Raw genomic sequence first — 27386 nt, forward strand, 5'->3', positions numbered from 1 at the left:
GCTTTTGATAGCTATTTGGCTGAAGATTAACACAGTATCAGGGAAGAGTTTCATATTTTTAGACTTAGGTGAACTCCCATCACCCACTCATCAGCCACTGCAAAACATTGATTTCCGTACCTCTAATTTATTTTTTAAAATGCAAAGAACATTTACATTTTATAATATTTCTAGAACATTCTAATAAACATTGGGCATGATCAATCGTATGCTTGTGAACTCAGCAGAAAAATAACTGACAATAGCAAAGTAAAGGGAGAATACAAAAAAGAGATTTGCAATAGTGGGATAAAAAAATTCTGAAATAAAGAGAAATTTGAGTACACTGAATGTAAGGTTAGTTGTTTGCAAGTCTTTTCTGGAGGTATTTGTCTTGAGTGTAGCCTTGCACAGAAATAAAATATTGATTATAAAATGCACAGACAAGAAGTCAATACAAGCTCTTGAAATCTCGCACTACATAAGAATGTTGAAGATTAGATGGTTAGACTGGATAACTAATCAAGATGTGCTGCATTGAACTGTAAAGAAAAGAAATTTATGACAAAACTTGGCTAAAAGAAGGAATCACCTAATAGGGCACTTTGACATATCAGTATGGTTGGTTGATTTAGGAGAGGGGACCAAACAGCGGGGTTACCAGTCCCACCGGATTAGGGAAGGATGGGGAAGGGAGTTGGCTGTGCCCTTTCAAAGGAACCATCCTGGCATTTGCCTAAAGTGATTTTGGGGAAATCACAGAAAACCTAACTCAGGATGGCCAGACGCGAGTTTGAACTGTCCTGCACCCAAATGAGAGTCCAGTGTGCCACCATGATTGGTGACATAGTAGGAAACAATAGAGACCACTGACCTCAGCAGTTTGGTCCCATTGGAATTCACACACATTTGAACATATCAGGAAATAGTAAATTTGGTAATGGAAAAAAAAAGAGAGTGAGTGTGTGTGTGTGTGTGAGTGTGTGTGTGTGTGTGGTGGGGAGTGGAGGGTGGTGGGTGGTGGAGAGTGTAATAACTGTAAAGAGAAACTGAAGCTTGATTTCAGAAGGCAGATTCAAGTGGGTTGCACCAGTTATGCAGAGATGAAGAGGACTGCAAAGGATAGCCTTGTGTGGAGAGCTGCATCGAACTAGTCCTCCGATTGAAGACCACTACAATAACAAAACTCTATTACAAACTGCTTCATTTCAATGAACCTCCACCAGCATGCACAACACATCTTGCATATGAGGTTGGAATAAAATGGCATTCTACTTATTGAAAGGAAAGTGTGACGTCATGTTTGTATGTGTGTATGTATGTAAATATTTCTAAATTGGGCAGCACATCTATCTGTTAAGTATGAAAGTATTTACTTTATTGTTTGTTTGATGTTGTTTGTTTTTACTTTCATTCCAATTGATCTGTAGTGAGGAGGTCCTCCAGGATGTGGAAAATGTCAGAAAAACAACAATACATGACAGATATTTACAACTCAAACAAATAAGCTAATGTACCATTCCACAGGTCCCAAGTGGAATGATCGTCATTTTTTAATGAACACTATATGAAAGAATCATTTTGCAAATACTAATGCACTGAATTTAAAATAAAAATTTTTTTTTATTTATTTGTAAGGTAATAAATGTGTACTACAACTACTATAATACTTATTCACAATGACACACACACACACACACACACACACACACACACACACACACACAAATCATTTGGTTCTACTGAGAAATTCATCAATGGAGTAGAAGGGGTTGGCCACCAATAAATCCTTTAGGCTTCTCTTAAACTGAATTTCATTGGTTGTTAAACTTTTTATGGCTGCTGGCAAGTTATTGAAAATGTGTGTTCCTGAATAATGCACACCTTTTTGCACAAGACTAAGTGACTGTAAATCCTTGTGAAGATTATTCTTATTTCTAGTATTGATTCCATGAAGTGAGCTGTAGGTTTGAAAAAGTGATATTTTTAATGACAAATTTCATTAAAGAATAAATATACTGGGAAGCAGTAGTTAGTATCCCTAGTTCCCTAAACAGGGTTCTGCAGGATGTTCTTGAGTTCACACCACATGTAAATCTTACTGCATGTTTTGTGCCTGGAAAACTTTAGCTTGGCTTGATGAATTACCCCAAAAAAGAATCCCATATGACATTATGGAATGAAAAGTAAACACGGTAAACACAGTATGCCAGCTTTTTCATTTTTATATCCTCTATGTCTGACAATTCGCATTGCAACTACAGATTTGTTAAGACGCTTCAGCAGTTCTGTGGTGTGCTTTCCCAGTTGAATTTATTATCAAGCTGTAATCCCAAGAATTTAACACAATCCACTTCTTCTATCTGCTTGTCATCATATGTTAGGCATATACTTGTGGGACATCCCTTACAAGTTCTGAACTGCATGAGTGTGTTTTTTTCAAAGTTTAGTGACAAGGAATTGGGTAGGAACCAGTGATTAATGTCCAAAAGTATTTTATTAGCTGATCTTTCTAAGACTACACTTGATTTGCTATTTATTGCAATTTTTGTATCATCGGCAAACAAAACGAACCTGGCATCTGGTAATGTTACTGATGAAAGGTCATTGATATACATAAGAAAAAGTAAGGGCCCTAAAATGGAACCTTGTGGGACCCCACATGTAATTAGTTCCCAGTTGGATGATGCCTGATAGCTTGATACATGTCTCTTTCCTAATAACACCCTTTTTTCCTGCCAGAGATATAAGATTTGAACCATTTTGCAGCATTTCCTGTTACACTATAATATTCTAATTTACTTAAAAGGATATTGTGATTTACACAGTCAAATGCCTTTGACAGATCACAAAATATACCAGTTGCCTGCAATTTTTTATCTAATGAATTAAGCCTTCTCAATATCAGAACCCTTTAGAAATCCGAACTGTGACTCTGACAGTATGTTATTTGAGATAAGAAGGTTATAAAGACGATTGTACATAACTTTTTCTAAAATAACTGCTGTGACAGCCCACAAAGCACATTTTCAGGGTTCAGTTTATCACTGATGAGCATCGATACCTGTCCAAATAACTGCTGAGAACAGTGTTATCTAATTGTGTTATGAAAGGACATATTTACTTTTATCTAGGCACACTGCATAATGATTGTCGTCTGTGTCTCTTATCACATGAATGCAATTTCTAGTTTCTTTTCATTGTTATTGTTTTAATTTGTGCATCAACCCCAGTTACAAAACACATTAGCTAAATGACTTTCCTTCTAAATTATGTTCCAATCTTCGTGGCATGGAGACATACATTTTCCATTTTGTGAACCACATATTAAAAGAGAGGTTTATTTATTTTATTTATATTTGTTTTATACTTCAAATTGTTATTTTTTGTTTTTTCCTTGGTTTACTGTTGTACATACATGTATTTTGTTAATTGAAAATAATACACAAATCATTACTATGATAGAAAGTAATTACAATAATAATAATCTGTAAGGAAATGCTTAAGACATAATGTTTTTTAACTCCATAAGCATAAAATGAATAAAATTTCTTGCCGCAATATACATGATGGAGAAGACAATATGAAACAAAATTCTGCAGGATTTCAAATGGTCATGGGCGATCCTCAAAACATCATGATTTGGAAGAGGCATATTTCAGTACATTTGCAAGCATTGGTGAAGAGAATTGATCATGTATTAATGGCTACAGCTTGATTATATTGTTTCTCAAGTGGATATTGACACCATAATCATTCAACACAACTATAGTCCATTCAAAATTACTTGATAGTTGACATCTGTCACTTGCTGCTGTGGTGTTACCACATCAGCTGCTGGCTAGTGCTCGGTTATAGGTAACACACAAACAGTGCAAGTCACTTCACAACTGCTGTTAATGTGTAACACGGAGCAATGTTGGCAATAGCTGTCATAACATATGCTGGAAATAAGAAATGCTCTGTCAACAGCTGACTAGGTGACCAATGACTGAACTGCGTTAGATGACGTGTTTTGTAGACCTGAATTTAAAATCTTGTTCTAAGCTAACCACAACCTTTGACATGTAACACATCTGAGAAAGAAGCAGAACTAAAATCATGATCACTTTGTTCATGGCTATTAAAGCTAACCTCTACAAGCACAGTCAAGATAGAAAAAGTTCAGTTTCAGGGCTAAAAGCAAACTGTTATTTCTTACTATCATTTGTTACCTGAAACTATCTTCAAACTGGTTACACAAGCTGTTGTGTTACCACAACCAATGAGCAGTCCTTGTAGGCACTCAGTTGCAGATTATAGATCACACAAACAGATTCCAGACGAAAAAAGGATAATAGGTAGAAAGGTAAGAGCAAATAAAAAAAAGTCAATTATAAATAAAAAATTACACCAATTAACTGAATAAAAATGATAATCTAACTCTTTTGGCTAGATTTAGAAATAAAAAAGAACTGCACCAGCTGATGAGATCAAAACCCATGGCCTTCAACATGGCTGGTTATTATGCTAACCACTGCACTCGTATTACTAGACTGAGGCAGTATTTGTCTATTTGACAGTGATCACCCAGTCACAATGATGAATTGCAGCCTTCAAAAGCTTGGTCACACGCAATGTCATGTGAAACTTATATAATGTAAACTGATGTAATTATGATAACTGCATATGTGACACTGAATCGTCTCTTGTGCAGAAGTATCCAGTAGTGTGTTTAGACAGTGCTGCATATGAAACAAGTACTGCATTTCATTGGCATCATTGTGTGTGTGTGTGTGTGTGTGTGTGTGTGTGTGTGTGTGTGTGTGTGTGTGTGTGTGGAGGGGGGTATCATGTATGATAAAATACAACATAAAGGTGCCAGACCCATGATTTGGGATCCAAACACATCGAGAAAGAAAGCCACACAACAAACTGGAAGTGAAGTCACTAACTGTTGGGGCAGTTTGGCAACGGCAAACAGTCCAGGCATGACATTGAGTGCTGTGATTGGAGGAAACAAGCTCCTACACAAGGAGTGTCAACTATCAAGTAATTTTAATCAGACTGTAGATCTGAAAGTCTTCTCATGAAGTTCTTCCAACATCAAAAGCTGTATACATCCCACAGCTGCAACTGTGCAGTCAAGCCCTTTGGGATCACTAGATGACCAAAATCCTTGTGCTCGGATATGATGCCCTGAATGTTTCTTTCACACTGACCACTTCTAGAATCTAACAAGACAGATATTTCGCCCTCACTGGGAAAGAAAACACCTTTCAAATATCTTTCAAGCTGGCCAGAAGTCTGTTTACCAGATTTCAACCCTGTCACAATGACATTTGGGGCTTCAAAAAGAGATTAATAAATTCTTGGCCCAAACTTACCATTAGTTTCTTTTACAATCGTGAAAAGGATCTCAAAGGGCTCTATGTCATAAGTACAGCTGTAGAACGTATACAGCTTTCGATGTTAGAAGAATTTTGCGGGGAGACTACCTGATCTAGCTCTGCTGAATGATTATGATGTCAATCTCCACTTGAGAAACAATACAATTGCAGTGAAGTCAGTAGTCCATAATCAGTTCTCTTCCCCAATACTTAGCAATGTACTGAAATATGCCTGATACCAATCAGAATGTTCAGAGAACCATCACCCTTGACAATTTGAAATCCTGCTGAATTTTGTTTTATACTGTCTTATATTATGTGAAGAAATTGTGTTCACTTTATTTGCGAGATGTAAAAAAAAAAAAAAAAAAAAAAAAAAAAAAAAAAAAAAAGTTAAGGTGTAGGCATTCCCTTACAGATTACCATTGTTGTAATTATTTTCTATCTCAGTAATGCATTATTTATTACTGTCAATTAACAAAATACATGTATGTGCAATGAAAAAAAAACATGAAAGTAAAATGTCCAATAACAATTTAAATATTAAACAAATATAAGTAACATAAATAATTAGAATAGTAATGAATAACTAGAAATTTTAATTAGATACATTGAAAATTACTCCGACAGCACACTTTGTAAAGCTTATTTTCGAAAATTGGAATTTCAAAAACCAGCTTTATTACACAAGGATGTATATGGCTTGACAGCTTCTTTAGTTTATGTTGTAATGAAAGTTTTCATTTTTCAGGATTAGTCAATGGTGGTGGGGTGTTTTGCAAAATTTCAAATTATTACAAAAACTGAGTATACAGTTTTCTACTACATTAATTACATATCAACTTTTATATGAAACCATTTTTGTATATCATTGTATTGAAGATATTCTCTTTTAACCTAAAAATGATAAATTACCTTTCAGGGTGTGTTTTATCCTTCGAAAGTAAAATTGGGGGGGAAAAAAAACAACGTATTGTACTATTTTGCCCCTCTACACACTGACAAGATTAATCAAGATCGTTTACTGTCACTTGAGAATGTTCCCTTGTAAGTGTTGTTCACCTCATCACTGCTTTGTATCCTCCCACAGTGCTGTATGTCTTTTTACTATTGTCCATAATGGACACCTAGTGACAAAACTCATCACATGGAGATGGTTGCATACCATCTGCACTGATACAGCTATCCCAGTTGCCTCCAAAAACTCAACACACAGTTCTGTTGCATTAGCCTCAAGGCATCTACAAGCCATAATTTATAGTTAGCTGCCATCAGCTGGTGGTGTATATCATTAGGTTAGTGCAAACCATGTTTTTTAGCAGGTTATCCTGTACACATTATTATAACTAGTTTTTCTTGACATAATATATGTTGAGTGGATAGTCAAAATTGAAATTTTCAAAAGATTTGTAAAGTCATTAGAATTTTTTTTTTTCCTGCTCAACAGCTGCCTTGATATGCCATCTTTCAAATTAAGCTGTCAAAATTTTGAGAGCACATCACCACTTACATATCGAATTAAGAGATTTCTCATAATTAATAATGAAGTTTGCTTTGGAAACATTTCACTGGAAAATAATTTTTGAACTACTGCTTTTCTTTGTCTTCTATTTTTAGGCAAAGTTCTCTCGTTCCTATTGATGCTTTATACAGAGAGCATTTCCTTTTGTAGTCTTCAACTGATGGTCATTAAATGTCTTTACTTTCCTATATTGTTCATCTATACCACTGTTCACATTCTTTCATTTTAATTAATTGGCTATTTTTATGTATGGGTATTTGAATCACCCCTGTCTTTTCCATGCTATTCCCATAGTTCTGTACTCTTGTTTTTGGTTGCATTTTCAGAACAAATCTTAGAAAATTATGATGCATCAGCATAAGAACAGTACACTAAAACATTTATTGTTATAAAAAATATCATATTTTTCTGTCTTACATAAGAAATTATTTTGTGTACACAGTACTCTAGCAAACATCTAAATTTATGTTGTGGTACTGTCACATAAACTTAGAAGATACTTTTGCACACATTGATAACTTTCTGGAATGTGCTCTGCATCCTCTCCATAAGAGCAAACACAGCTCTCTTTCTCAACAGTGGTCACCTTTTTAAAATTAAAATTTTATATTTTTAAGTAATGCATGGGACTCTGTACACAGGAAAATAGAAATAATAAAAAGTAATATCAAAGCTCACATGAGAAAACAATAATTGCTTCAGATATTGTTGGAACAGCTGTGCAGTTCACAGGCACTGGTGGTGGAAGGAGTTATCATTACAACATATTCTCTGCTCCCGTAATTGGCCAGCCTCAATTTCAGGTAACCCAATATTGCCATTCCCTCCACCCAACAGTTTCCCTTCCTTTGTCCTGTCACTCCCTCTCAGGCCATACTGCTTCCCACCAGCCACTACAATTGTGCTAGCTTATAAACCTATCACCCCTCCCTCCTACATTCCTAGCCAGCAAATAGGCATCCTTCTGAGCTTCTAGCTGACCCCCCCCCCCCCCCCCCCACACACACACCCCAAAAATAAATAAATAAATAAATAAAATAAAAAAGTTCCGTCTCCCTGCCTCCTGCCTCTCCTTTCCCCCTTTACCTAGCCCACCCAACACTATCTCACCACAACTAGTCCACCTGCTGCAAAATAGCATTAGCGCTTCCAGTGCAGCTGGCACCATTTAGGGGCATTGGCACACATGTGGGTTTTACTCTAGCTCGTCAAAGGATAACTCCAAAAGCTACCAAGTTTTCCTTCTTTTGTTTGTGCCTATTGACAACTCAATGTTTCTGCTTTTCAGTAAGTGGTCTCCTTTAATCTTAAAGTATTTACATTCTACAAGAACTTTCCTATGATGCACATAAAATAAAAAGGACTTCTTATCAATACAAGGAGGAAAAACAAAGGGATCTTTTTGATAATGATAATGTTTTAGAGCTTAATTTCCATCAAAGTATGTCAATCAAGCATTGCAGCTTTTTTTTTCACTGCAGCCTAAAAATCCTCCCTAGTTTCTGATCTTCAATCATGTGACAATAAAGCATTGCATAAATGCCGTGCAATGAAACAATTCAGTTGCATTCAAACTCTTCTCTTGCTCACATGCTTTACCGACCAGTTGACTCAACAGTTTTACAAAGTATGTATTTTACATAGACTCCAGTGAGGCAGTATTTTGTTGGCTGATCTAATAACAAAGAATACATAGTCTTTGTGTTTTATACTCAGGGTGTCATTATAGGAGTTTCTTTCTACTTACCACTTTTCTTAATTGAAGCACTACTAAGCCTTACACCCATGCTCTAGGTGGAGTGTAAAGCATTAGCCAGCCCAGACTCTTCTTGCAACTAACAAACATCCCCTACCTCTATGTACTCCATGTTCCCCAAAAGTGTCAAACTCATCACAGTAGTTCTCAAATCTGTTTCACTGGACCTGTCTTGCAATATATGTTTTATTTTTTCTAACACCAAGTGAGGCAAATTTCTGGTCTTCATTGTCACTAACATTCACTATGTGCCTCCAGACATATGTTTCAATGTACACATGTTCTGCGGTGGTGTGATATGTGTGGTTGGAAACAAAGAACACACTTTGCACATCACAACTGCAGTATAGAAGCTTTTATTGTTCCAACATGATCACTATCAACAGTCTTATGTTGCCATCATCTCATCTTATGTAACTTGTTATAAAACTGCCATGTTTCATTAAATGACATCAAAGTACAAAGGGCACACCGTACATTTACATGTCTTCACAAAACACTCGTTGAATGAAATGCACAAAGTTGATAACATCCTCATACTATTCACGCATATCAATGTTGAACATAATAAGCTTGTTCCACAGCACACATCCTTATTACTGTGCAGCAAGCTTGGAAGAACCATGTCAGATGCAGATTTGTATGGGTGGTAATAGAGTATGATCATTTGTGTGCATTTTGTTGCACCACGAATAAATATAGACATGAATTTGGGGAACTCTCGAAAATGTAGAACACCTATGGCTGGAAGGTACAAATTAAGGTACAATGGTCACATTGGGTAGTTGGCACTGGCAATGTTCTTATTAAGCAAAAGGTTCTGTGAGCCACACTTACGACACCACTGTGAGCCACACTTACGACACCACTGGCAGGTACTATAAACAAGTGTGGAGATGGGTACAGAGTAATCAGGCACATCATATGGCACTGACATTCTATGAAAAACCTGTACACTGCAGTTACAACAGTGCCTAGAAACCTGCATGTTGGGACCAAAGCAGCCTTGGAAAACCTAACATTACAATTATTAAAGAACACTTCATTCATCCCCTCCAGAGGGACTACATCAGAGGCGTAGGAAAAGTAGTATAAATAAGAAAACCCAGAGGCTCTACACAAGCATTCATGTTGTCATTCTGACATTTGTTTAAATTGCAGGCAAACCATGGCAATCATCTGGTGATGAATTTTGGTGGCCAACTAGCCTGTTGAACCAACTGCCAAGTTCCATGTTATGGATGTGCCACAGCCATTGTGAGGCAGGTCCAAAACTTGACGCATGGCAACTGCAGTATCCCTTCTACCATTACTTCAAAAATTGGTTTATGTGACTGAAGTGTATAACAAATATTTTTGTTGGGAACTGTGTCTTCATGTTGACCAGTGAGTTCATTTCCAGGACCTGGTAAAATATCCAGTACTTAGTTAAAAATTTCTTTGCTTCCCCCCTTGGCACATCCATGACTATAGTCTCAGGTACCCGAAACTTCAATATCCAGTTGTTCACCAACATTTGTGCTATGGTACTAGCCCGTTGGCCTGGCATTGGTACCATTGCCGAAAATCGAGAAAAATGATCAGAGAATGTACATATTTCCTTCAGGTGTTTTATTAAATGGCCTGAGGAAATCAAGCCCCAATGTAGAAAACGGGCTGGGTGCCTCTGGTTATCTTTTCAACAGCACTTTCTGATGCTCAACGTCAGCCCTTTGCGCGTATGGCACACAATCCCTAACATACTGGTACACATCACGCTTCCTGTTCCTCCACCAAAACTGCTCTGCTACACATCTATCCATCTTATGTAGCCCTCCATGACCTGACAACATATAGTCATGAGATTGGTACAAAACTTTCTTCTGAAAAACTGCTGGAACTACTGTGGACTACACCTCATCATTTGACACAACAAACCCTTGTGAATAACAAAATGTCACTGTGACGGCAATTCCTGGCACTCCCTATCCTTTTTTTGTGCCCTCTGCCACTCTTCCATGATCCTCTCTGATGTCCCCAACATCACTACCCCACAACTTAATGCATGTGGGCTTGCATGGGATCTCCCTTACTTACGGATTACTTCGTACGTGAATTCACTAGCCTTACGTGCCCACCATGTTAATCTACTAGACAAAGCTTTTAAACCAAGCAACCATTTCAGAGAGGCATGGTCTGTCATGACCTTTAACTTCCTACCGTACAGGTAACACCAGAAATACATAATACCATATATGACTGCCAACATCTCTTTCTCACTCATTGAGTAGCTACACTCTACTTTGTATGGCTGCCTCAAAGTGTAAGCTACGAGATGTTCTTAACCATATTAACATCTGTCCCAAAACACAAAAAATTGCTTCATTTTTAAGTGTAGTAACATCTGTCCCAACACACAACCAACTGCTTCATTTTTAAGTGTATCATGAAAGAATAAAAATAATACTGGGTCTGATACTAATATTTCTTTTAATTTTTCAAATGGCACTTGACATTCCTGCGACCAATGGGACTTTGCCCCTTTTTCAGTAGCTTCTTCAATGGTTCATTTGTTTTGCATAGTTCCTCATGAACCATCTGTAATAATTACATATGTTGATTAAAGAGTGTACCACTTCAGTTGTTCATGGTGTTGGAAAATTTTAAACTGTGCTTGTAAGATGAGGATTGGTCGGCATGCCATGTTCACTAATCATGTTCCGCAGATAGTTTACCTGGGTTTGTACAAAATAGCACTTGTCCATACTTAACATCAAAAGTGTCAACATAGTCTGCTAAAGACATCCTCCAAATGCCTCGAATGCTCCAGTAAATCCTTCGAAAAGACAGTTATGTCATCTAGATACACCATATAAGTTTCTGGTTTTAATTCTCTCAATACCACATCTAACAAAGCTAAAAAGTTGCAGCTACATTTTTTAGTCCAAATGGCATGTGCTTGTAAGGAAAGTGGCCTCCCAGCACCATAAATGATGTTTTTGACCTTTCCTCATGAGCCACTTCCAACTGATGGTACTAGCTCCCGAGTTCCATACTTGTAAAGAAGTGACACTGACCCAAATTATCCAAAGTTTCTCTGATGTTTGGAATTGGATAAGCATCAGAAAAGGTTCCTGCATTTAGCTATCTATTGTCGCAGCAAAATCTATATTTCCTCTTTCCGTCCATCAATTTCTTTGGCATGACCACAGTATTCATGCTCTAGGGGCCATAATTAAGTTCTATGATCCCAACCCGTAGTTGTTGCTCAATAAACTCTTCTGCTAATGGTTGCAGTTGCCTCGCAATGCAGAATGGCTTCATATAAATTGGTGTGCTATCTGTTGTCGGTGTGATTAGTGCACTGGACTCGCCTTTAGGAGGATGATGGCTCAAACTCGCATCCTGCCATCCAGATTTACATTTTTCGCGATTTCCAAAAATTGCTCCAGGCAACTGCCGGAATGGTTCCTTTGAAACGGTACAGCCAATTTCCTTCTCCGTCCTTGACACAACCTGAGTTTGTGCTCTGTCTCTAATGACGTAGATGTCAATGGGGCGTTAAACCCAATCTCCCTTCCTTCCCCTGTCAATATGTGATGTCACTGTGGTTGCTGGTTACTCTACGTCCGAACAAAATCAATCACTAAACCTCAATAACAGGTTTTGCATATCCTTTCGATCACTGCCCTTCAAGTGACCCACTTTCCCTTGTAACACTTCTGTGTCGACCGTTTGCTTCAGCTTTCCTCCAGACTCGACATGTCAAAGTCATCATCTTCCAAGACTCCCAGAGTGGCTATTACTGCACCCTCTGGCAGATGATTCCACCCTATTATCACCAGCCCCACATAACCTATACTGTGGAGGCCCCAGTCTGCTCTTTCCCAAGAGGTCCAGACTGATAACGGACATGTGAGCCCCTGTTTTACCAAAAACCTGTTTCCTGCCACTCACCACCACTAAGCACCACTCTCTCTGTGCACTAACTTGAGCAGTGATATGATCTAACAGAATTGCCTTCCAACGGTTGAAGCACTCGCATTTGCATTTAAAGGCTGCTTCCCTTGCTGGTGCTTCCCACATTTCCTACTTCTACAGTCAGATGCCCAGTGGCCCACTTTGCCACATGCACAGCAGCACTCTGGTTGTCTATAATGCATCCTTACATTCCCCTCCTGACAACATCTACGACGCCTGATTTCAGAAGCGAACACCTGGTTGCCCACACTCAGCTTTGCTGCAGTATCCACATATTCTATATGTGTTGTGATCCTAAAAGCTGATGCTAAGTCCTGAAAGTTTTCCATTGGGACTTCCCATGACATCTCTGAGTATACCAGGCAGAAATGTCCACTGTTCTATGTTCTGCCTTTTTGCAATAATTCCCCGTTTGATTCTGCATTCTGGATCTGTACATATGTCTTTGCATTCAGTTTATGGATTCTGTCCAAGAATGCTTCCACAGACTCTTTAAGATGCACTGACAAAGTACTTAGTTTCTCCTGAAAAAGATACACACTGTTTTCCAAAATGTACCACTGGCAAAGTCCAGCGGCCCACTGCTGAAACATTTGTACTTTAATCAAAGTCTCATGGTATACAACATATGCTTCGGTATCCCCTACCAAACTCATACTAGCAACATCCAGGGTTATTTTGTCTGCTCACCCATGTGTTGCCTCGGTGCCACTAATATCCTTAGTAAAAATTGTCACGTCCTCCGTTTCTGCAGGGACATACGAAACAAAAGGCGCTTCAGTCCAGACTTATTCTCATCTAACTTTAACTGTGGCTGAACCTGACTTGCTTTCCCAGCTTCTAACAAACAAGTAAGTTTGAAATTTCTTTGCTTCTCATTCTCCAATTCCTCTCTTAATGTGTGCACTTGCTGAGTTAAAGCAGCAACTGCATCCACTGTAGTAGCTGCAGGTGTTCCCAGCATTTTGCATACTCTACTTCTACCTTAATTCAAATGTTAAAAAAAAACACCTATTCACCCACCCAACACATAAAAATCTAACCAAAAATTAATTCTGCTGGTGAATCGCCACCCATCTACACTCAGTACAACTACCATATGACCAATTTGCCTACACACGAAACAAGTAGCTGCTATGCCTCTGGTACATTGGCAACCAGCCAGCAGGAAAAAAGTCACCAGGGGTAAAAGGACGGGACCTGGAAATGGTAAGCAACACATGGTGCATGATGTGCCAGATAAGTAAAGTGTACGATTGTAATTTGTTGGGAGTTTTTCGGCTTATTGTATCAGAGTGTGTATATTTTTACTGCGGTAGGGATATTTTTTCTTTTTTGTGGATTTGTTAGTTTTTATTCATGTTGTTATTACTGATGATTTTATTGTGTATTGCGCATTCTTGGAAGGAGGGAAGATTGTGATCTGTTTGAGTGGCCATGTATGGAATTGTACGTGGACATGTGAAGCGAGTTTGTTTCTGGGGAAAGTAAATGGGACGAGTTGTGGGGAGGAGCTCCTGCCAGCTTTAACTTACTTCCAGAGGACAGGAACACATTGGTTATACTCAGTATTCACAGTGGAAATTGCAGGGTCAAATTGCTATGGAGGAGGAAGATCAGTATGGTTGAGAAAACTCGAGCTTCAGGAAAGCAGAATGATTATTAGTGGCATAACTTGAGCAGTAATCAGCACAGACTTTTGCCTTCTGGCTACGCTCACAGGCGCAACTGTAATGACATTGTCACAGATTATGTTGCATTGACCAGAAGGATATCTGAGGATATTACTCCTTCAAAGTTTAATCTATTTAAATAAAACACAGTATCCAGAACTTATGCAGTTCTTTGATAAATTAGGAGCCCCAGCAAAGGAGACTTTCGATGTAACAAATGTGATATTGTATACATAATTTCCAGAAACAACAGTGGCCCAAAGTGTTGATAGTAATAGTATCGGCTACCAGCTGTGGTGTGTGTCTAGTACGCTCTTGTGTACTGTATTTCTGGGTAAAACACAAGTATGCACTAACTGTAGACATGTCAGCACATCAATTATTAGTACAATGGTTGGCTGGGGAGGAAATTAGTATTAAGGACTTAATTAATATGGAAGAGTATAATAGGAGTATAGGTAGGTAGTTGGAGGAGGGGGGAAATAAAAAGTGTCAAGAGAAGTTCCATGTGGGGACAATACACTGTGAATTGTGAAGATTGTCCTAAGTTTATAAATCACTAGTTAAGTAGAGGGAGCTTGATAATAAAGATTTGGGATGAATCTTCACAGAACAGAGTAAGTATGCACTGTCAAAAACAAGTATAGGAATGGGTTTGGGGAATTCTTGAAAATTTTGCACAGCTATAGCCAGAAGGTAGAAGTTAAGGGACCGATGGACACATCAGGCAGCAGACACTGCCAATGTTGTTATAAAAGCAAACAGTTCTGCAAGGGAGGTTTACGAAACCACTCGCAGACAAGGATGCATGGCCTGGTGGGCACTATAAACAAATGTAGAAGTGGTTGTGGAGCAATCAGGTGCAATACAGGACACTAACATGCTACGAAAAACCAGTATGCTGTAGTTACAACAGCACCTAGAACCTGCATGAGGGGGCTGACGTGGGCTAGGGAAAGCTGATGTAATTATTAAGGAACACTCCACTTGTTCCCTCCAGAGGGACTACATCAGAGGCATAGGAAAAGGAGTATAAATAATGGAGCCCAGAGGCTCAAGGCAAGCAATTGTGTCACCATTCTGTTGTAGTCTGAAAATGGACATAATGATGATTTTTTAAGTTGCAAGCCAACCAAGTTGACCATCTGGTAATGGATTTCGGTGGACAACCAGCCCACTAAATCAACCGCCTAGCTCCAAGGTATGGAAGCCCCACAGATGTGGTAAGGCGGGGCTAGAACTTGGTGATGAATGGGTGGGGGGAGCAGCCAGCCTCTGCTATCTGGGTGATGTCATCTGACAGATTGCAAGCTAATGTTTGTAAGGGCAGAGTTGGGATGTGATCTTGTAGCCTCTTGGGCACAAGGCTATCCTCTCAATCACCACCAAAATGCTCTGGGCAGGTGACTGAAGCTGTCGAGGCTCTACTACAATGATAGCTGCTGGCTATTACCCTTCAGTGGACAACAAGTAGTCCTTGAGGGAACAGGTAGCTGCCCTCTGGAGGGCAGTAATGCGGCTATTGGTTTGGCCAACACCCGCTGCCAGCCACGACGCCCAAGCAAGGATGGGAGCTGTTATGTCATGGGGACGGAGCATCCAGCTGCTGTAGCAATGTATTCCAGGATTGGTGTTTGCACTCAAAGAAGTATACAAACTGTGTGCCATCACCTGGATCAGCAGAGACACTGCATATTCTTTGGCAGAATAAAGATCAATGCCAAACGTGTCAGAACATCTCTGCATGCCCCAGTGTGATTCCCCCCTCTCTCTTAACACAGTATCTTTCAGTCACCCTCTGAGGCCGATGGCTCACAACAATTTTACAAATGTGTGCTTTTTATCAAGATATGTATACGTTTCGAGTGCCTCTTGTATTCTGACTTTATGTAATGCAACATGGCACTTTTATAACAAGTTTCATAAGATCAGATGATGGCTGGGGGAGACTGTTGAAACCAGTCATCTTGGAACAATGAAAGTTTCTGTCCTGTGGACATGGTGAATGAAATGTGTTCTTCATTCACATAAGTTTTAGATTAATCAACGGAGCTAAACCTGTTTTATTCATGTGACTTATTCTATTCATTGTCTCCTTTAAAATTGTAATACTTGGCAACAGCTCTATTTTCTTGGACTTCTCTAAAAATTTGACAAATTCTTGTCCATTCTGAAACAGTGGCAGTTTTTAGAAGAACGCATCAAACAGCAAGCACTTTCCAGAAGGTGTCCCTAAGAATATCAGTTACTTAAAGTTGTAATACTTACACAGTATTATCGCCACCTAAGAGTAGTAAAGCTATTCAACACACACATTTTGATAACATACATCATAACCCTTTTGTTTTCTGTCTGCCAAGATTAACAGGCAACTCAGATTAAAATTTAAATTATATATTGTGTTGCTAACATACTTCTCTGCTCAATGTAATTTTCTACAGAGTTTACAACCTTATTTTCACCAGCGAAGTAATTTGTTTTACTGTCTGTGCCATTTTTAAAACTGTGATCAGAATCAGATAATGCCAAAAAAGAAACAACAGTTTACATATTACATCTGGGCACTGTCATGCTACAGTACAGTTGCATACTCCAGACCAATAACATTATGGAATTTACATAATGGAAACTACTGTGGACATAAAAATAGTGAACAAATTTTAAAATAAATATCAGCTCTACATCAAAACTTATAATGATGCCACACTAAAAATAAGAATGTAAACAAAAACAACAAAACATAATTTATGTACCTCCAGTCCAAAAAATGTCTGCACACAGTTGGTCCGATCCAAACAGTCTAAACAGTTGGTTCTTATGGCGCCTTTTTGTTCACTGGAATATGAAAAGACATTGAGAGTAAATAACTTACATGGTATCGAACTGATGAGTGTAATTTGCAATTTCATATTAAATACCTAATTCCCAAAGCAACATTCCTCAGCAGTGATTGCCGCACGTGATAGGTTGGCAACACACAACAGGTTTGGAAAGATAATTCCATGCACTTCAAATTTAATTTAAATCTACAAACTTCTAATCTGCTTTTAAAATCGGTTATTCTCCCTCAGTTCATATCCTTTCACCCCACATAAAAATTATATGACAGTTCCTTCATTGCTTCAGATATGGAAATCTTTGCTACTTTACTTTTAAATTTTGGTCATCCTATACACACATGAAACACAATGAGCATTCAATAAGTAAGGCAACACATTTTTTCCTTGGCCAATTTCAACTGAAAAAATGTAGAATTTGTTGTGGGACATTATGGAATATTCCCGCTTCTGCCCCTATAGTTGGCGGCGCTATATGTAGCCTTCAACATGGCAACTGTAATGGAAGTGCATTCCCAGCAGAGAGCTGTCATTGCATTTCTTTTGGCAAAAAACCAGAGCATCATGGATATTCATATTCACAGTTAACAAAAGCATGGTGAATTGTAGGACGTGGTGACAGGAGCTCACAAAACTCCATTGACACTTTTCTTTTTCATCCACCCAACATCCTGGATCTCACACCTTCAGACTTCCATCTGTTTAACCCAATCAAGGATGCACTACACGAGAAGCAGTACATGGATAATGGGGAGATGATTGATGCAGCAAGATGTTGGTTCCGATGTCAACCAATAGAGTGGCACCATGTGGGCAAGCAACCTCTCCCAGTAAGATGGCTTACGGATGTTACATTGAACGGTGATTATGTTGAAAAATAGTATTTTGTAGCCAGAAGGGTGGGGAATAACAAAGCATATTGGAATCCTCTATAGAACCAACCTGCTTTCATTTAGAAAATAAGTTGCATTACTTACTGAACACCCCTTGTATCTACATCTACTTAAATAATCTGCAAGCCACCATATAATGCATGGCAGAGGGTACCTTGTACCACTGACTCATTTTCTTTTCTGCTTCATTCGAAAATGGAGAACAGGAAAAATGACTATCTATATGCCTTTGTATGAGACCTAATTTCTCTCAGCTTATTTCCACAGTCCATACAGAAAAATGTATGTTGGCAGCAGTAACATTGTCCTGCAGTGAACTCTAAATTTCCTTAATAATGGTTCACAAGAAGCATGCTGTCTACACTCTATGGATTCCAATTTGAGTTTACGGAGCATTTTCATAATACTTGCGCAATGATTGAAGCTACTAACAAATCTAGTAAGATGCCTATGAAGTGCTTCTTCAATGTCTGCCTTTACTCTAAACTTGTGAGGATACCAAACACCTTAGCACCACTCGAGATTGGTTGCACTAGTGTTCTACTTGCTGTCTCCTTTATAAATGAGCTACACTTTTCTAGAATTCTGCCAATAACTGAAGACGACCATTCACTTTCCCTACTACTGTCCATATGTGCTCATTCCATTTCATACAAATTTACATCACCACACCTAGATATTCGATTGAAGTGAAGGTTTCAAGCAGCACAACACTATTACTGTATTCAAACATAAAAGCATTTTTTTTTCCTTTTGATCTGCATCAGCTTATATTTTTCTACAGTTGGAGCGTGCTATCACTCATCACACCAACTAGAAATTTTATCTAAATCATCTTGTATCCTCCTATAGTCACCCAATGATGACACTTCTCCATATACCATAGTGTCATCAGCAGTCACAGATTGCTACTCACCCTATCTGTCAGATCGTTTATGTATATACAGAACAGAAGGTCCTACCACACTTCCCTGGGGCACTCCTGAAGGTACCCTTGTCTCTGATGAAGCTCAGCATACAGGACAATGTACTGGGTTCTGTTACTTAAGAAGTTACCACTTAGATATCTGAGACCCTAACCCATATGCATGGGCCTTTGTTAACATTCCGCAGTGGAGCAGTGTGTCAAACAATTTCCAGAAATCTAGGATATGTGATCTGCCTGTTATCCTTCATCCACAGTTTGCAGGATATTGTGTGAGAAAAGGGCAAATTGCATTTGGCATGGGCAATGGCTTCTACATCCACGCCAATTCGTATACAGCTTTTCTATCTCAAGGAAATTTATTATATTCAAACTCAGAATTTGTTCATGAATTCTGCAACAAACCATTTTTAAGGATATTAGTCTGTAATTTTGCAGGTAGGTTCTTTTGCCATTCTTATATTCAGGGTCACCTTCCCTTTTTTCCAGTCACTTGGGACTCTGAGTCAGGTGAGAGATTTGCAATAAATGCAAGATACGTGAAGAGCCAATGCTGAAGAGTACTCTCTAAAACCAAATTGGGATTCCATTCAGATCTGATCACTTATTTGCTTTCAAATCTTTCAAGTTGCTTTTAAATGTCAGAGACACATATGTCTACGTCTTCCGTACAGAAGTCGGTGACAGTCAAACGATCGTATGTATATAAGACCCTCCAGTGAGATTTTTTTTTTTTAATGCAAAATTTAAAACTTCTGACTTTTTCCACTTCCACCTATTGGCACATCTAGTTGGCAAGTGACTGTACAGAAGAATTTGACCTGCTTGGTGATTTTACATAGGACTAACATTTTCTTAGGTGTCTGGCAAGATCTTTCGTTAACGTATGATGGTGGAAGTAGTTGTGTGGCTCATGTACCATTATTTTTACACACACATGAATTTCTACTAACTTTTGCCTGCAACATTTCTGCATCCTTTTTTTTAACTGTGAGGTCAACAATCTCTGTTCACCTGACATTTTTTGAATTTTGTTATTAAACCATGATGAGTCTCTTCCATCCTTAATCAACTTACTTTTCCAGAGAATCAACTACAATCAGTTGGTAAACTCTGCCATTATTTCCTCTGCGTCTATTATACTGGAGCTAAGTGGCATTCACCCACTGTCTACGTAGGATACTAACAAGATTCAATGTTTCACTAAAGTTCTATGTACGCAAATTATGTTAACGCTATTGGATACTCATTCCCCTTTATCGACTAACTGTTTTCATCAAAACTCTTAGTGTAGTCTTCTTCCACAGTCTAGCTGTGTCAAAGTTTCTACCTTGCTCGCAATGAACTCAATCATGAGGAAAAGATCTTACACGACACATCGTACCCCTGCTTCTCTCTAAATAACTGTCCCATACTTTCATTAGCGCATTCCATTACAATAATTCTGCTTTAAAAATTAAACAGTGTATACTTGAGGATTTGTATCACTGCTAGAAAATTATCACAACAACAACTTCTGAGAAGGTGCCAGGTCTATCAGTGTAATAATTCTGATACTGTAATAACAGTGACTAGTATGAGGGGGTTCCCTAATGGTAGTGACAACTGCTTTGAGTCCAGTATACTTTTCGAGTTAAATATTGTTCTTCTGTTAAATGTCACAATTGCCGTTCAATTTTTTTTAATGCAAAAAACTGGAATTTTGCAAATACATTAGTAGAAAAACAAGCACAATGTCCAACAAATTAGTCAGCCTCAGGGGGCCATCAAGCTAATGCCATCTAATGCTGCCTCTAGCCTTCCTCGCGGCCTCTGTTCAGTGAGGACACAGTCCACAAGTTTCTTCAAGCATGCCACATTTAGCTGAAGCCATTCACCGATGATTAGATCCCTAATTTCAGATATGAGGATTCTACAATTCATCCGATATTCCAAATAGTCTCAAACATGCATTATGAGATCAACATTGGTTGACAGGATTTGTTCACAGCAGCTCATCATGGATATAGATGAAACGCAGCACTTTTTCAGTGAGGAGGAGGAGGAGGAGGAGGAGGAGGAGGAGGAGGAAGGGTATGGGACAGGATTATGACAAAGGGAAAGGGTTGTCAGGAAGGGAAAGGAGGGAGAGGATTAAACAGATAGGAGGGGGAGGATTATGGGGAAGCGGACGGGACAGGAGTGGTGACGGAAAAGTGGGAGACACAAGAGGAAAGGGAGAGAGGGGAGGAAGCAGTATGGGGATGGACATACGACAGACAGTGTGGTTTGAGATGATATAGAGGGGAAAGTGTATGGGGAGGGTAACTAGGGTTAGGAAGGATGTTTGGGTGAGAGGGATGGGGAACGAGATCAGGGGAGGAGAACGGGGAGTGAGACTAGGGGGAGGAAAAGGAGAACAGAGACTAGGAGGAGGAAAAGGGGAAGTGACACTACATGTACGAGGACAGGGAAGGAGACTAGGTGGAGGAGAAGGGGAGAGACTAGTATTAGGGGACCTGGGCGGCAACTGCGGGACCGGACCGGGGTGGCCACTGTGGGACCGGACCGGGGCGGCGACTGCAGGACTAGGGCAGCCACTGGACACTGCGGGACCAGGGTGGTGACTGTGGGACCGGGGCGGCCACTGCGGGAGCGTGTGGGGGCCTGCGGGAGCGTGTGGGGGCCTGCGGGAGCGTGTGGGGGCCTACGGGAGCGTGTGGGGGCCTACGGGAGCGTGTGGGGGCCTACGGGAGCGTGTGGGGGCCTACGGGAGCGTGTGGGGGCCTACGGGAGCGTGTGGGGGCCTACGGGAGCGTGTGGGGGCCTACGGGAGCGTGTGGGGGCCTACGGGAGCGTGTGGGGGGCCTACGGGAGCGTGTGGGGGCCTACGGGAGCGTGTGGGGGCCTACGGGAGCGTGTGGGCGCCTACGGGAGCGTGTGGGCGCCTACGGGAGCGTGTGGGCGCCTACGGGAGCGTGTGGGCGCCTACGGGAGCGTGTGGGCGCCTACGGGAGCGTGCCAACTACGGGAGCGTGTGGGGACTACGAGAGCGTGTGGGGACTACGGGAGAGTGCCAAAAGTGCATTAAGTGCAATATCTTCGACCTTTTTTTTCTAATACTTCAGAATGTCAAAGGTCTTCTGTGTTAGAACCTTCAGATACTTAGTTTGGCATGTTTCTCAGCAGCATTGAGACACCAAAACCCAGAAACTTTTTCAGAGTTGTGAACAGCAGTCCATCAGTCTCCAAGAACAGCAACAAATGTTTGTAACAAGGTTTTTATCAAGTCCTACAGTATTACATGGGAATAAAATCACAACATACTACGTGTCATTCACTCTAGTATTTAATTTGGAGGGAATTAACTCACAGATGTACTAAAACTATACAAAGCCAACATTATAATCTAAAGTCTTCCAAAAAGAAATACCACAGCATGTTTAAGCTGACTCCTGACAAAAGGGTTGAAATATAACACTAACACAGAGTACCCATTCCCAATAAGCAGGGGGGGGAAAAAATCACCCATCCCACAGGCACGTATATGTGAGTATACTATATCCTTCCATGTTGGGATATTGTTTATACAGCATGTTTCAAAAAGAAAATATAGGTATTACAAAGTATTATTTTGTCCCAACTATCAATTGCTGTGCCTCGGCTTGGCTATTTAAAAAACGAATACATACTCTAGTTTATATTAATAGCCGCTAGATGTCAGTTGTCCTCTGTTTTGCTTGGTAATCGTCGAATGTTTAAAATGGCTACTCCGCAACAGAAATCATTTTGTGCTCTCGAGTTTGCGAAGTGTAATTCCATGATTACAATGCAAAGACGTTTCAGGTTGAGGTACCAAACTGATCCTCTGAATGGGTGGAACATTTGCAGATGGTATTGGCAGTTTCTAGACACAGGATGTGTATGTAAAGGAATGAGTCATGGGTGCCTTTGTGTTCCTGAAGAAAATGTTGCATGAATTCAAACTGCTTTCCAACATAGTCCTTCAAAATCAACTCGTCCTGCCAGTTTTGAGTTACAACTGCCTACACATACAACAATTCGGCGTATTTTGAGACATCAGTTGTTATGAAGCCGTACACATTACAAGATCTGCGTTCTGATGACAAACGCAAACTTGTGGCATTTTGTAACGAGATTCTTGACACTATTGACATGACAACACTTTTGCACAATGCATCGTGTTCAGCAATGAGCGACTTTCCATGTTAGTGGTCAAGTAAACAAACATAATGTTTACGACTTTGGGGCCTACAGAACTCACATGCAGCCACTGAACATGTACGAGATTCGTCCAAAGTCAATGTGTTTTGTGCGATATCCTAATCATCTGTTTACGGCCCATTCTTCTTTGATGGAAACATGGTTAACGGTCAGCAGTATCTCTCTATGTTGCAAAACTGGTTGTTTCCGAGGCTGCACAAAGACAACTTCATTTTTCAACAAGACGGGGCACCCGCTCACTGGAGTCACCAAGTGCATGAATATCTGAATGAAACTCTACTGAACCATTGGACCGGTTATCAAGGAGCTGGCAACTTAGCGTGTCTCAGCTGGGCTCCATGGTCACCGGATTTGACACCCTCTGATTTCTTCCTGTGTGGTTTATTCTTAGCGTTACTTCAAAGTGTGTGTTATAATGATGCAGCTATAGCTGGTTAAGCCATCTTCAGTACTCACGAGTAATCATTGCCTGTTGACAATGCTTTTTAAATTGTAACTGACATGTCATGTGTGCGCTTGGTGCAGCACAGCAGCAGAAGTCAGCATTATTAGTTGGCGGCACTAGCTAAATTTTGATGCATGAGATGTGTATTTGCATAATGTATTTGGCCTAACTATTCATGCTGTGTTCTCATGTTATTAACAGTAGTAGCAAGGTGAAGATTGGAGCTGGTCATTATCGTCGACCAGAGGCACTTGTGTGAGGTGTGCGTGTTCAGAACTGCATTTATGCTGAGTTTCCATGGTCACAAAGTTTGATTGTGAAGTGATGAAGGTGATATTGTGGCACATGGGATGTTACTAAAACAAAGTGTAGTTGCACTGGTTTGAAATGGGTAACAATTTCAGTAATAAATAATGTCCTGTCAACAATGAGGTCATTAAATACAGAGCACAAGCTCAGATTGTTTCAAGGCTGGGGAAGGAAATCAGTGGTGTCCTATAAAAGAAGCCAACCTAGCACTTGCACAGAGTGATATAGGGAAATCACACAAAACTTATATCAAGAGGTCAGACACGGATTTGAACCAGTACCCTCCCAACTGGGAGTCTGGTGGGTGACTGGAACCTTGACGGTGAATACTTGTGCCCTGACTTTTCCCTGCAGTCCAACTACAGGTCACATCTGATCACGTTACAAATCTTCATAATGCATGATTCGCCCAGCTGAGCAAATGGATATCCACAATGTGGTCACTTTCAAACACTGTCAGGTGCAGATCATGATTTTCTCATATGAGTACATGGCACCTCTGTGTCTTTAACAGTGACCATTCAACATCTGACACTGTTCAACCCTCTTACATACAGTACGACAGGGCATGGTACCAACGTTAAACATAAGCAACACTAATGCATTCTGGTTGCCATTTGACTTGCCACGAAGAAACGCAACTCTAATAATTTACTGCCTGCCCATGGTATGTATGTGTACGAAGTTGCATTGACATCCCACCATGCCCTTTGCATGCTCCACTTGTTTTGTCAGACACTGTATCTTCAGTAATACTGAGCTATAAGCCACTACTTAATATTGGTGTAAACTGTTTCTACTGGACTATACAACACTAAAAGAAACATTAATCTGAAAGTAAACAATACTCCAATAACTTTGTCCATTCATTATACACGCAGAACAGCCAATTGTATTCCATAGTCATATAAGGAGTGTTTAGAACTGTGCTAGGGACAAGTATTACCATATAGTGTTTCAGAGTTCATTATCAATAAAAATACAACACATGCAACTATATGTCATCACATATAGCAGCAGTATTGTTCCTCACACGTTGACGGGTATTTAGTACAGTACTGTGGGGGCACATCAGAGTTCACACACATACTGCATTTTAGACAAAGATGACATGTCAGTATTTTCCAGCATATCACTTGAATTATCTCATGCTTCAATTAGCTTTCTGCAAAAATTTATTAATCCTAGAGTAATATTTTTAAAATTCTCTTTTGAGCACGACACACAATCTTGCCAGTCACGGGTTTGTGAAAGGCATGTCACCTTTGTCTAAATGTTTTCACACTAGTGCTCATCACATATTATTGTGGTCATCACATTTTATATCAGTTTACACAGCAGTACCACCCTATTTCATCACTACATGCATCCATAAACAAAATACTTTAAAAGTTAAACTGTTTCTGCCAAGGAAAGTCATTTAAAGATAATGAATATTCAAACTTGAAAAGTAATAAATGTAAACTATGTGCACACAAAAGTATAAACAAATCTAAACTGTAGATTTTCAAAAGTTTAGCTAATGAAATGCAAATAATTTAAAAAAAAAAGGAAACTAAACACCAACCAAAAACCCTTCCTGAAATGTAACAACAATACTCTTTCCTCTTATACAATTAGAAAACATAGTAGTTCCAGACATAATGAAAACCATAATGAAAGTTAACTTTTGCATCTTTTTATCTTTTTATGTGTCGTCAGTTAAAATATTTTTCTCTTGTTTTAATTTGTAATACTTTCATTAGTACAAATACATTTCAATTATATCTTCACCTGCTCACCAGAACTCAAGTTTGGCAAAGCTGTTAAATTTACAAGAAATGCCTGGGCACTATACAAATGTTTTCAGGCTAATTCAAATTTAGATCAGTTAACTCAGCATTAGTGTTCAGACAACCATTCAACGTTCTGCTCCAAAATTATTATTATATTATCCATCAATTATTGTCAATATGAAACAAATGGCAGGCTTCAACATTACCAAAAAGGTTGATAATCAACAGTCTTCAGAATCAATTGTCCTGGCCAAAACCAAAACCATATCCAGGATTCAGTTTTTCATGAATAACTATTGTGAAACTTTAAATCATTTTATATGTTTATGTTTAGTTACAAATGGAGCAATGATGATATAATCACACTTGTAGTACAAATACATGGCACTTGTTCTTTAGTGCTCCACAGTTCTTATGACTGATAAACACTAAGAGCACGAGGCTCTTCCTTACATTCACTACCAACTATCTATACATATATATTCACTGACTATGTATTTTATCAAGCAAATTGTTCCTTAACATCTGACTGACAATAACACCAATCTTTGTGACAATAGCAACAGTGACAACGGTAAAGATTTTACCCAATTAATAAAAATCTGATGCAGAACAGATATGAGTACTCTTCCATTTATCTACTGCAATCTGTAAATGCATCCAGTTACTATATTCCTTTTAATGTAATTATATTATCTGAACATTTGGTAGAGCCCCTAAATGTTCACTATTTGTATTAAACATTTTAATAGGTGTTTAACAGTTGATACAGAGCTGAGTCGCTACTACGAAACTGTTCACAATTTCAAATAAACACTTCACCATCTGGATAAATATTGTAGTAATATGGAAGGAATGAAGGAAGGTATGTGTGACCATCTCTCAAAACACACACACACACACCACACACACACACACACACACACACACACACACAAAGGCGTAAAAATCATCTCTCCTTGAAATATCACAGTTTTTATCATTTTTTTCAAGACATCTCATGCACAAAGCATTCAGTTACACAAATAAAAATTACAAATAAGTAGCAACTTAGATAAACAGTCAAACATAAATGTTGAAGTAATAAAACAAAACTTACTGATAGTACAAATTTCTTGCCACGGCTTTCATGAGTATTAAAGAGAACTTTGATTTTTGATGAAGATGAAAACCTGCTTGCAAGAGACTTGCCACCTTTTGATTCTGGCAAACTTTCAAAAATTTATAGAAATTACTTAAATCACTGCTAAAATCTATTGTAGTCGAGTTTCTTAAGCACAAATAAGCTAATTTCTCTTGTATGAGAATGTATGTGTGGAACTCCACCATTTTTGAGAGTTTAATATTGTTAACTATATCACAGTGTTGTGCCAATCTAAAAACTTGGGTTCACATCTTGCACTAACAATACACAGAACTCACTGCCAGACAGAATTTCTCTGACAATAGTGCCAGTACTGCACATGTCCAGTGCTAACTACCTCTTTCCTCAGATTATAATGTACAGAAGGTTCTGGTTGAGAATAATGAATTATTTAGGAATAAAGGAAACAACTCACCTAAAGGCAGAAGCACTGCATCATCTACAGATAGACACACAAAAGGTACAGAGCTTTACTTTGCTAGCTCTCGCAATCGAATTCCTTTCACAAGCTGTAGAAGAAACATGCACGCATGCACTGCATTGGGCTGAGGTGAGGGTGCTGTGTGGGGTGGAGT

The 27386-nt window shown here is 39.2% G+C and overlaps 1 protein-coding gene across 1 annotated transcript in view; it reads right to left on the reverse strand.

Annotated features, from left to right (window-relative positions):
* Positions 1-27386, reverse strand: part of LOC126297796 (synaptojanin-1) — a 131564-nt gene that overhangs the window by 70804 nt on the left and 33374 nt on the right. Inside the window, exon 8 of the mRNA XM_049989003.1 lies at positions 17013-17094. Coding sequence (XP_049844960.1) covers positions 17013-17094 — 82 coding nt within the window. The remainder of the gene's footprint in view (positions 1-17012; positions 17095-27386) is intronic.

Source organism: Schistocerca gregaria, chromosome X, assembly GCF_023897955.1.
Source record: "Schistocerca gregaria isolate iqSchGreg1 chromosome X, iqSchGreg1.2, whole genome shotgun sequence".
Lineage (NCBI taxonomy): Eukaryota > Metazoa > Arthropoda > Insecta > Orthoptera > Acrididae > Schistocerca > Schistocerca gregaria.